Source organism: Carcharodon carcharias, chromosome 21, assembly GCF_017639515.1.
Source record: "Carcharodon carcharias isolate sCarCar2 chromosome 21, sCarCar2.pri, whole genome shotgun sequence".
NCBI lineage: Eukaryota > Metazoa > Chordata > Chondrichthyes > Lamniformes > Lamnidae > Carcharodon > Carcharodon carcharias.
Genome location: NC_054487.1, coordinates 21,131,569 through 21,144,677, shown reverse-complemented (window position 1 = coordinate 21,144,677; position 13,109 = coordinate 21,131,569). Strand labels below are relative to the sequence as shown.

The following is a 13,109-nucleotide window of genomic DNA, read 5'->3' as shown; positions in this document are numbered from 1 at the left end:
ATCCATTACAAACCTACCGACTCCCACAGCTACCTCGACTACAGCTCCTCACACCCCGCTTTCTGTAAGGACTCCATCCCATTCTCTCAGTTCCTTTGCCTCCGTCGCATCTGTTCCGATGATGCTACATTCAAAAACAGTTCCTCTGACATGTCCTCCTTCTTCCTTAACCGAGGTTTTCCACCCACGGTCGTTGACAGGGCCCTCAACCATGTCCGGCTCATCTTCCGCGCATCCGCCCTCACGCCTTCTCCTCCCTCCCAGAAACATGATAGGGTCCCCCTTGTCCTCACTTATCACCCCACCAGCCTCCACATTCAAAGGATCATCCTCCGCCGTTTCCGCCAACTCCAGCATGATGCCACCACCAAACAGATCTTCCCTTCACCCCCCCTATCGGCATTCCGTAGGGATCGTTGCCTCTGGGACACCTTGGTCCACTCCTCCATCACCCCTACTCCTCAACCCCCTCCTATGGCACCACCCCATGCCCACGCAAAAGATGTAACACCTGCCCCTTCACTTCCTCTCTCCTCACCGTCCAAGGGCCCAAACACTCCTTTCAAGTGAAGCAGTGCTTCACTTGCATTTCCCCCAACTTAGTCTACTGCATTCGTTGCTCCCAATGTGGTCTCCTCTACATTGGGGAGACCAAACGTAAACTGGGCGACCGCTTTGCAGAACACCTGTGGTCTGTCTGCAAGAATGACCCAAACCTCCCTGTCACTTGCCATTTTATCACTCCAACCTGCTCTTTTGCCCACATGTCTATCCTTGGCTTGCTGCATTGTTCCAGTGAAGCTCAACGCAAACTGGAGGAACAGCACCTCATCTTCCGACTAGGTACTTTACAGCCTTCCGGACTGAATATTGAATTCAACAACTTTAGGTCTTGAGCTCCCTCCTCCATCCCCACCCCCTTTCTGTTTCTTCCCCCTTCCTTTTTTTTTTGTAATAAATTATATAGATTTTTCTTTTCCCACCTATTTCCATTATTTTTAAATCTTTTATGCCCCCCCCACCCCCACTACAGCTATACCTTGAGTGCCCTACCATCCATTCTTAATTAGCACATTCATTTAGATAATATCACCAACTTCAACACCTATGTGTTCTTTTGTTCTTTTGTCTGTGACATCTTTTGATGATCTGCTTCTATCACTAATTGTTTGTCCCTACAAACCACCCCCCCCCACTTCCACTTCTCTCCACCCCCCCACCCCACCCCAACACCTTAAACCAGCTTATATTTCACCCCTTCCTTGGATTCACCTAGTTCTGTTGAAGGGTCATGAGGACTCGAAACGTCAACTCTTTTCTTCTCCATCGAAGCTGCCAGACCCGCTGAGTTTTTCCAGGTAATTCTGTTTTTATTTTGCATTGATTCTTAGTCTGGCAAGGCCTCAATTTTAAAATCCTCATGCTTGTTTTCAAATCCATCTATGCCCGTGGCCCTCCCTATCTCTGGATCTGCCCCCCCCCACCCCCCCCTCCCAGCCCCGTAACCCTCTGAGATATCTGAGCTCCTCCAATTCTGGCCTCTTACATATCACTGATTTTTATTATTCCACCATTGACCACTGTGCCTGCAGCTGCCTGGGCCCTAAGCTCTGGAATTCACTCCCTGAACCTTTCTGCCTCTCTATGATGGCATAGTGGTAAGATCACGGGGCTAGTAATCTAGAGGTCCAGGCTAATGCTCTGGGGACATGGGTTCAAAGCCCACCACAGCAGCAGGTGGAGTTTAAATTCAATTAATAAATCTGGCATCTAAATCTTGTCTCAGTACTGGTAGCCATGAGACTATCATCAATTGTCTTAAAGATCCTTCTGGTTCACTAATGCCCTTTAGGGAAAGAAATCTGCCACCCTTACCTGGTCTGGCCTACAGGTGACTCTAGACCCATACAATGTGGTTGAACTCTTAACTGCCTTCTGAAATATTCATTTCAAGAGCAAATTAGGATGGGGAACAAATGGTTTTGCCAGCAATGCCCACATCCCATGAAAGAATAAAGAAAAAATACTTTGCTTTTTTTAAGATGTTCTTTAATACATAACTCCTTGACCAAGCATTTGATCACCTATCCTAATAGCTCCCTACATACTTCAGTGTCAAATTTTATTTGATAACACTCCTATGAAATGCCCTGGGCATTTTACTATGTTAGTCTGCTATAGAATTGCAGGTTGTTGTTGTTATTGGGTTCCACTTTCCCGCACTATGGCTTTACTGTGATGTTGCTAAAACCCTTTTTGTTGTGGTGCAAGAGAAGTTAAACAGACTTCCTTGTATCTTGTTTGCTTATCTCTTCACTAGGGTGAGAAAGCTGTTTTGTTCTAAATGTTTCCTCTTCGCATACAATTGCAATAGTGTCCCTTTATTCAAATATGCTTTGATTTGGAGGTCACGCTATCATATTAACAGATAGGAGCTGAGGGTTAATATTACTGTATTATCGCAGCTAACTGCTACTAAACCTTCACAGATCTACGTTAGTACGTTTAAAAGAACACTGTCCTTTTACTCTGTTGAATCCTTTTAATACCATTTGCCTTCATCAAGTTTTATTTTGTCTTTCATTTAGTATACATCAAATAAATTAAAAAAACTTAATCCCTGGCACTAATAATATTCATCAGCCACAACAAACATGACTTTTTAACTTTTTCTCATTGTTCAAGCGACTTTGATGACAGACCTGAGAGTTTGGACACAGGCACAATATCCTAATCTGAGAACTTTCTGTACAAACCACCAGCTCCAGCCTTGCTTAATCCATATCATGGCCATCAGCAATTTGAGACTCTTTACTCTGGCTCACGTCTACAAACAGATTACAAAACTGTCGGAATAGTGTTGGAAAACACAATCCTCTGCATTCATCAGACAGAGACGTTCACCCATTTATCTGGCATTTCTTCATAGCTAGACTACTGAAATACTCTCCCTCCCTCCCTCTGAGGCAACAAAAATATCACCTATAACGTTTGGATGAAACATGAGTCCAGATGCATTCACATGTTGGCTGGAGTGTAGGCCACCCTGCCTCTCAAGCCTGTTCTGTTACTCAGTTAGATTATAGCTGACCTGTTCCGTATTCTATTTACCTGCCTTGGTTCTGTAACCCTTAGTACCTAACAAAAATCTATCAGCCTCAGTCTTGAAAGAGAGAGTCCAGATTTCTAATACCCTTTGTGTGAAGCAACACTTCCTGACATCACAAAAACAGAATTATCTGGAAAAACTCAGCAGGTCTGGCAGCATCAGCGGAGAAGAAAAGAGTTGACGTTTCGAGTCCTCATGACCCTTCAACAGAACTAGGTGAATCCAAGGAGAGGGGTGAAATATAAACTGGTTTAAGGTGGGGGGTGGGGTGGGGGGAGAGAAGTGGAGGTGGGGGGTGTGGTTGTAGGGACAAGCAAGCAGTGATAGGAGCAGATAATCAAAAGATGTCACAGACAAAAGAACAAAAGAACACAGAGGTGTTGAATTTGGTGATATTATCTAAACGAATCTGCTAATTAAGAATGGCACTCAAGGTATAGCTCTAGTGGAGGTGGGGGCCGGGGCATAAAAGATTTAAAAATAATGGAAATAGGTGGGAAAAGAAAAATCAACAACTTTAGGTCTTGAACTCCCTCCTCCATCCCCACCCCCCTTCTGTTTCTCCCCCCTTCCTTTTGTTTTTTCCAATAATTTATATAGATTTTTCTTTTCCCACCTATTTCCATTATTTTTAAATCTTTTATGCCCCCCCACCCCCACTAGAGCTATACCTTGAGTGCCCTACCATCCATTGTTAATTAGCACATTCGTTTAGATAATATCACCAACTTCAGCTAGTTCTGTTAAAGGGTCATGAGGACTCTTTTCTTCTCCGCCGATGCTGCCAGACCTGCTGAGTTTTTCCAGGTAATTCTGTTTTTGTTTTGGATTTCCAGCACCCGCAGTTTTTTGTTTTTATCTTCCTGACATCACCCCGACCAGCCTAGCGCTGACTTTAAGGTCATTCTCCCTTATTTTGAACTCCCTCCAGAGATTTCTCTCCTATCCACTCTATCACCTCATTGGTTCATCTTAAACATCTCGATCAGATCACTCCTTAATTATCTATACTCAAGAGAATATAAGTTGTGTTTCTGCAACATGCTGACCTGGATTGTCTGATTGCTGATGGTAACCCATTCTATTTTATGTACATTATGGCCAACAGGAAAGTTTAGGTTACTAGGGGTTGGATTTTTGCGGAGTTGGCCCAGCTCCAGAGGACTTTAAAAATGGCAGGCGGGACCTGGATGCTGAAATCTGGGCACAGCAGGGCCATTTGGAATTAAAGCTAAGTTCAAACAGACTCCATTTTCACAGATCCAAGGGCCTTAACACAATTTTATGGAGATGTAAACACTCTTGAAGGGGGGATATGATCTGTTTAAGTGTCATGACCTGATGTAATTTAAATCCCCAGCCCATTAAAAATAAAAAAAAGGCTACAGCTTTCAATTACAATAAAAGAAACAGACACCTGCTGCTGGAGTGCATTGATTGACAGGCCATCTGGTGTCATTTAGAAAAAACCATTAGCCATATGTTCCTGCAGTTTCAATAGGCTTCAAGGTTGACATTTCCCAAGGACTGCTATTAAGCTGAGCCCATTATGAATGGTTGGCTGAGTTTCATTTCATAGAATGGTTACAGCATAGAAAGATGCCATTCAGCCCATCTAGTGCTGGCTCTCTAAAGGAGCAGTTCTTTTAGTTGCATTCCCTACGTAGTCCTGTACATTCTCAGATAATAACCTAATTTCCTCTTGAATGGTCTCGATGGAAACTACCTTCATCATACTCTCAGTCAGTGCATTCCCAGATTCAAATCACTCACTTCTTGATTTTACTGCTTTGATCTCAGAGGGACATTGTACCTTTAAGCTATCTTTTCTTGGAAAAATGGAAGAATGCGGTAGTTTATGATCTTCTTTACTGACCCACCAATATTATTCCTCATTTGGTCCACATGAGCTGTATTCAGGGCAAGTGGGATTTGTTTTCATCATGACGTGTGACTCTGTTTTACTGATTAACTCTTCTACGCATCTAACTTTCATCTGTGCATTCGAAGAAAAGGATCCCTTCTTAATGTTAGTAATTCTTATTCACATGCTCCAGCATTCTGCAAGGCTGAATATCAGTATCCTCTAGGCTAAGTACTATGAATACCAAGCGCTATCATTGCTGGACATATGCTCCATGATTGTGTCCAGCAATTGAAGCAATACAAGCCTGGCAATAACACTAGATTACTATAATCAATAATGAAAAGGTTAATGTCTTGTGCTATTCCCTGGGGAATGACTGATGATTGCCTGAAAATTAACTCATTGAGCTACCCAGCTAAAAATCAAGGAAATTCATCAGGACCGTGAATGATGAATAGAATGATACACAACCTTGGGACTACAACTAGTCAAAACACCAGCAGCTATCTCATGGTGTTACAGCATGTCACTGAATGTCAGAGCAGCTAAAATCAATACAGAGAGAAAACCTTAAATTAAGAATTCTGATTAGAAATTAAATCCAGTACCTGGCAGTAAGCATGGTTAAACTCAGCTGGAAAGAAGTCTGTTGAGGATGAGTAATAAATAACATTCTCTTCAAAAATAAACATTTATGCCAAAGTTGTATCCTCCCTCCTACATTGTACTCTTACCTTGAACATTTGGCAGTCATCCTGATGACAGTCTGTATTGGTTCTCTGTAGTGACACCAATCCTGTCAATCAAAAACTAATGAACCACGTTTGGCTGAGTTCACAGTTTTATTGATAGCTTTAAGAGGCTATTAAAGGATTTTCTGTCTTTGATGTGGTTAGTGAATAGAAGTTTGTTTGTTTTTACAACAGATTGACCATTTGAGGGGATTTAATCTTCTTGAATGGATTTCATGATTGAAAGTTTATTTTTTTCAGTCTCAGATGTGTTTGAGTGAGAACTCTCTTAGATTGTTAGAAGTTCTTCTTCATCTCTATTTGGCTCCTAAGGTCTGCCCATGGTGAATAATGGATGAGTGGCTATGAAGAGGGCATGGATGTCATGGGGGTAATGGGGCATGGAAATGGCATGGAGATATGTAGGAGGATGGATGCAGAATGGTAGGTGGGTGGAGGGTGCGGTTGCTGAGGGCTATGAGGCCTAATAGCTTTTATGCAACTGGGCCAAAGTCTCAAAGAACCAAGGCAGGCCTTTTAACCAGCCCAAGTCCGTGATCACCTCCAGAGGTGGTGGGCTCAACTCCATCCCACCCTTACCTCCTCTGAGCCAACTTATGCCACCAGGGGCCTTTTCAAAGAAGACAGGTGTACTGAGTTGGGAAATTGCCTCGATGGTGAAATTTCGACACTAGGTCACCTTATGAGATATTTCTGAAATCGAATTGTGTAGGGTGCAGTGGCAATTTTGCAAATTTCTAAAGGCTCACACTTCCTGCTTTAGAGGACCACATGGTAAACCCTTTGCTGCTACAAAGAAAAGCTCCCAATGAATAACGTAGAAAGGGGGGAGTTGCGGGATACCTACAGACTTCCTGTTCCCATACTCCATAAGTTCATTGCTCCCCTCCTGCCAATTCCAAATGGGTAAATCAAGTGATGAAACCTCCGGGATTACATTTAATCACATTTGGTAACCCTACCTCCAGAATCTACTATTCCAATGCTTTTCTGGCCATTTTCCACTTCTATAAATGAGCTCATCCAAAATTTTGTTGCCTGTACCCAAACCCGCATCACCCCTTGCTCGCTGACCTACAGTGGTTCCCAGAACCTGAATGCCTCCATTTTAAAATTTCTCTCCTCATATTCAAATGCTTCCATGGCCTCTCCCCACCTATCTTTGTAATCTCCTCCCAGCCTATAACTGTCCATGATCACTCCATTCCTCCAATTCTAACCCCTTGCGCTGGTCACCAATCCTAATGTCTGTTTCTTTGGCTCTATGTTTTTTTTGTCTAATTATGCTCCTTTAAAGTGTCTTGGGATGTTTTCCTCTGTTAAAGGCACTATATGAATGCAAGGTATTGTTGTTTTAAGAACAAATTATCTAACTGGAAGAATGAAATAATTGGTGATCCACAAGGAGTAAGAAAACTTTCATTTAACTGATCAGGCCTTTCAATTTGAGGAACAATATCGAAACTTGCTCAAGGCAGTTAGTGGGGCAGAGGTGGGTATGGCAGATTGTGAAATTGTGAAAGCAAGGTAGGTTAGGCGTATGAGCACAGATGCAGTTTAATGTGGGGAAATGTGATGCAATACATTTTGGAAAGAAGAATAGGTTAAGAAAGTGCACCTTAAATGATGAGTCTTTAGATGGAGTAGAGGAGTAGACACATTTCAAGAGGCTGCACAAGTAATGCCATGAATAGCCAATGGAAATTTTGGTTTTGTGTCAGCAAACATAAAATGCAAAGGAGGTCACATTGTACTTGTAAAGGCTCTCAGTTAGGCCACATCTGGATTTTTAGCCTTGATTTCTTGAGGCTATGTCCACTGCAGCAGTCTCTCTGGGCAGTAGATTTCCAGTGGACAAACTGGGGTCAAACAAAGTAGACTGCATTACCAGCATGTGAGGGTCTCATGTAAGTATTTGAAAGAAAGGCTTGTGGGTCTACATTCACACATACAAGCATACAATTTAGGAGCAGGAGCAGGCCATTCGGCCCCTTGAGCCTGCTCCACCATTTGATAAGATCTTGGCTGATTTGTGGCCTCAACTCCACTTTCCTGCCTACCTCGATAGCCTTTGATTCCCTTGTTAGTCAAGAATCTATCTACCTCTCCCTTAAAAAATAATCATTGATTCAGCCTCCACTGCTCTCTGGGGAAGAGAGTTCCACTCATGACATTCTAAGAGAAAAAAATTCTCCTCATCCCTGTTTAACGGCCCTATAATGTTTCATTGATTTTGGTTGAGAGGTAAACATTGGCTAGAACACTGGGGAGAACTCATCTGCTCCTCTTTAAATAATGGCATGGGATATTTTTATATCCTCCTGAGAGGGCAGATGGAGTCCTGGTTTAACCTCTCATATGAAAGATGGCATCCCTGACAGTGCAGCACTCCCTCGTGACCATGCTGAGGTTTTAATGTAGATTATGTGCTCAAATCCATGAAATCGAATTTGAACCCACAATCTTCTGACTCAGTGCTAAATCTTGAGCTGAGCTCCCCACCCCATTTCCTCTTCATCACTAACACCTCCTACATCAACTTCTGTAACATCAGCTGCTGCTGCTGCTACCTCAACCTGTCTGCTAGAGAAACTCTCATCCATTATATTATTACCTCCAGACCTGGAGGCGCAGGGGGGGTTGGTTTTTATTGTAAACCGAATGCGACAAGTTAAGAGGAAGTGGATGCAGGTGTAAGATTTTTAATGTATAAGAGGTGGTTGGATGGAAGCATTGTTTGTTGAATAAATGTTGGAGTACTTCTTGTTGGAGTGACTTGTTTTTCTGTTCTCTTGTTAACAGGTAGCAAGCGGGCTGATGATAGCTGTGGGGATCTATGCTAAAACTGCAATAGAAGGAGGTAAGCCATGAATATGGAAGAAGTAAAGCTGGGATGCTGACATTTGTTAGTCAGTTTATTGCTTTTTAACACTAATATGCACAGCTTTAGTTGTTGCTGTCTCCTATCGCTCTCCATAACAACCTTCATTTCTACCTCTGATTAACATTATTATGGCCAATGCCTTTCTAAACTCACTCGCTCCCCCATAAGTTCCAAACACTCCAGACATATGTATTCTTCCACTTTTCTCTGCTGCAATCAAAGGGTAGACTTACTCACCCATTTTGAAAAGAATAAATGCTTTTGTAAAATGTCATCCTCTGTGAAAGTAAAGAATGAAGCTGATGTGATGCAGGATGAGAGCAGTCGTGCCAGGGAGATCATTCGGCACCTGAGCCAGAACATTCTCACCTACCATTTTACTGCTGACCATTTCTATAGACCTTGACAAGCTAATGTGCTAGTGCAGGCTCTGCGTCAGGAGGGTTCCAGCTTTAGGGCTTTTGCCACCTCCTGCACGGACACTTGCAGCTACTTTGCAGTTATAGGTATGGCATTGACCATGACTGTCCATCTCATACCAGGCTGGCAGTGTTGCACCAGTTATATGTAAAGACTTCTCTGTTTGCATATGAAATTCTTACAGGGCTCAACGGGATACATGCAGGAAGGATGTTTCCCCTGGCTGGGAGGTTTAGAACCAGGGGACACAGTCTCAGAATAAGAGGTAGGCCATTTAGGACTGAGATGATGAGGAATTTCTTCACTCAGAGGGTGGTAGATCTCTGGAATTCTCTACCCTAGAGGGCTGTGGAGACTCAGTCATTGAGCATGATCAAGACAGAGATTGATAGATTTCTAGATATTAAAGATGTCAAGGGATATGGGGATAGAGCAGGAAAATGGGGTTCAGGTAGAAGATCAGCCATGTTCTAGTTGAATGGCGGAGCAGGCTTGAGGGGCCTAATGGCCTACTCCTGCTCCTATTTCCTATGATAAGGGGACACATAATTCAAAGGAACCAACATAAGGAGAATAAATATTTAGGAATCACAGCCTTCTGAGGAGACCATGCTAGGTTATGACAGAGACAGGGAAAGATGAAGCAGCTTTTCTTCAAACTCTCTCCCACATATCAAGTGGGTGACTGATGATTGAACAGCCAGCCTTTCGTCTCCACTCTCACTGAAAGATGGCAAGAACTAAATCTTTCTGCCTGATTTCATTACACTTCTACGTACATTTCCAGCTGCCATATTGCCATTAAGGAAGCAAGTTCCTACTCTTCCTCTGACACCATCAATTGCTGCCTCACCTGTTGCTCCTACCTCCTCACACTCACCTCCAGATGTCTGTAGCCATGATGGTACTCAAAGGTGAGCGGGATGGAGGGTCCTGAGTATTGGCTATCTTGGCAAGCCAGTTGTCCAGGTCTGCACTGAAAAGAACAAATGGTTCCAAGACACATCTACAAGCAGAGTTTACATTGCAGAATGTCTTACAGGATGTTTGTTGGATGAGTGTAGGGGTGGATGTGAAGGAAGATGAGACATAACAGTTGTAGTTACTAGCCCAGATCCTGGGTGAAATAACTGCTTCATCTGGCCCTTTCTCTCTCCTCACCCAGGTGAGTTTGCTCAGAAGGCTGAAATTTCTGAATATTCCCTTTCTTTCTGTTGGTCCCTTTGAATTATCTGTTTTCTCGTCATGAGAAGTCTCGACATGTAAATTGAAGCTGCATATACAACGTGACAGACGTGTATTCATTATAGGTGACAGGAGGTTCATCCTACGGCTAGGCTGTGGTTCAAGGATTCAGTGCATGACGACTTTAGAAGATATGAGTGTGGAAAGCCTTTCAACTGTATATTGCAACCCGAATGTGTGTTGTATGGCTATGTGTGAAAAGTGCTGACAGGATGATAATGCTGTGCGTGGGGTGGGTTGGGTCAGCAGCAAATGTGGTTGAAGTTAGCAGGCAACACTTTGAGGCATGCAATCTTCACCTGCCTACCTGCTGCATGACACTATTGAGCAGAACACCACACCAACAGTTTGCTTGCCTGAAAGGTAGACCTGGGCAACTCCTCACCTCTTTCGGTCTTTGCTTCTACCAGCAATGTACAGACTCTTAAAGCATAAGTATAAAAGTATAATAACTGCAGCTGCTGGGAATCTGAAATTTAAAAAAAACAGATCATGTTGGAAATACTCAGCAGGTCAGGTAGCATCTGCGGAGGGGAAAGCTGAGTTAATGTTTCAGGTCTGTGATCTGTCATCAGGAGTTCTGATCGGATGTTCATCAAGTTCTGATGAATAGTCTTTGACCTAAAACATCAACTCTGTTTCTCTGTCCACGGATGCTGCCAGATCTGCTGAGTGTTTCTGGAATTTTCTGGTTTATGTTCCTCTTAGAACACAAACTTAGCAACACCAGATTCATTTTCTGATATTCTCCTTCATCTTTCAAAACATGATGTCCTGCTCTGTTGCGTTTTGTTCTTTTTATCTTTTTTTATACCAACTTGCTCATTAAGCATTTATATTTTTTGTTTAACTTGTAACTACAAAGATAAGCACCAGTTAGCTACTGACCTCCCAGCTCTGGGACTCAGCCTTTAATCCAGTCCAGGGTGAAGGTATGAAAGTCTCCTCTCTCTCTGGAGTATAAGAATCCTGATCTCTGTAATCTCCTCCAGCCTCACAGCTCTCTGAAATTTCTGCAACCCCTCTAATTCTGGCCTTTTAAGCATCCCCTATTTTAACCATTTAACCATTGGTGGCTGTGCCTTCAACTGCCAAGGCCCTAAACTCTGGAATTCCCTCCCTCTCTTTCCTCCTATGAACCATTCCTTAAAAACAATGGGCAGGATTTTTCGGCCTTGCCCACAGCAGGTGTCACGGTGGGTGGGAGCGGAAAATATGGCAAGATCAGAAAAATCAGTTTACCACCGTCATAAAGGCAGCCCAGGATTGTCCACTCCAGCCGTCAATGATGGGCCACATTTCCCACACGGCACATCAGTAACATCATTTGAATAAATTTGCATCCGTTATAAGGGCTGCTCGCTGGAACGTCCCCCTCACACTGGATCAAGAGGGCACGCCGATGTCTAATTAGACCGACATGTTTCACAACCACGTGCTCCTGGTGACCTGCACTTCGCTCTTCACTGGAGTTTTGTTCGCCTGCCTTGCACAGCACAGCGATCGCAACAACTCAGACTCAGCACCAGGCTTCACAGGCAGCACCACATCACTTTCAGGGGGGGGTGTCAGAGACAAGTCCAGCAGTGAGGTGGGGGTGGCTTTTAATGTGCTGCAGGGCCAGGCCTGTACTGGGGACGGGGGGGAAACTGGCCTGAGGGACAGGAAGGGGCTGCAGGGGGAGGCCTCCACGCGGGGAGAGGGGAAACTGGCCTGAGGGATGGGAATGTGTCGCAGGGCGAGGCCTCCACTGGGGGGTAAGAGTGGGGAAGGTGGCACTCAGACACATGACTGGGGAGGGGGTGCGGTGGGGAAGGGTCCTCAGTGCCAGGATGGGGAGAGAGAGTCAGTTACAGAATGACATAAGTGGCTTTGGGCCAGAATGGGAGGATTGCTGAGTGAAGAAGCGCTTCAGTGTTGAGCTTACAAAGACTGTCCTTGTCCCGGTCCAGACAGGGGGAGGGCCTGTCAGTCTAGTCTCAGTCATGCCCAGGGTGTTGTGCGCAGGGCATTGTCGTAACATCACGCACATTGGTCTGGAGGGGTTTCTGGCATCATACTAGGCTGCAGATTGCACACTTAGTTAGGGGAGGCATTTGCAGCCTTTAGGTGAGAGAAGGTTTTGTGGGGGCATTCGAGGGTGTCGGAAATTGTGGGGGAGGGGTATATGTCAGACAGTGCAAGTGTCCTCAAGACGGGGTGGGAGGTCCACATGGGGCATAAGCACAGCTAACTTACCATGTTCTGTGTGGGTAGGTGGGGGGGGGGGTTACTATGGGGGTAAGAAAGGGATATCCACCACAGTATGGTTGTCTGAGGGATGAGCTGGTGCAGGAACTTCATGGGGATGTTTGCGGCCAACCTCACTAATGCTGCAGGTACGGTCCACTTCCTCTCCAGCCAGCTAATGGCTCAGTTTTCAAAATGAGAGTTCAGACAATCCGCCCCCAGTCCGAGACCTCTCCCTGCGATTATGTGCGATTTTGTCCTGCATAAAGGCAGATAGAGAGAGTGTAAGCAAGACACATGCCAGGGCAAATGCCTGGCATGTATGACTGCTGAGGGAAGCCATGGACCAGGTGAGGATGCGATCTCCTGAGGAGCTGAGCCAAGATGGGGATGTGAGGGTGTGTGTGAGAGAGAGAGTGGTGATGTCCCTTGAGCTGGCTGTGAGTGAGGTGCGAGTGAATGTGTGATACATTTGTGAGTGTGTGAATTGAGAGTGATGAGATGACTGACTTACCCTGATGGCACGGATGAGATCATTCATCCTCTTTCTGCACTGGGTGCCAGGCCTCTTCTGTGCAGCGTTGGCACTGACCACCACTGCCA

At 44.5% G+C, this 13,109-nt stretch overlaps 1 protein-coding gene across 3 annotated transcripts in view; it reads left to right on the top strand.

Moving 5' to 3' along the window:
- Positions 1-13,109, top strand: part of zgc:113223 (uncharacterized protein LOC541424 homolog) — a 65,205-nt gene that overhangs the window by 14,885 nt on the left and 37,211 nt on the right. For all 3 annotated transcript variants that reach the window (XM_041216252.1, XM_041216255.1, XM_041216254.1), the window contains one exon: positions 8,531-8,588. In XM_041216252.1, the coding sequence (XP_041072186.1) occupies positions 8,531-8,588 (58 nt within the window). The remainder of the gene's footprint in view (positions 1-8,530; positions 8,589-13,109) is intronic.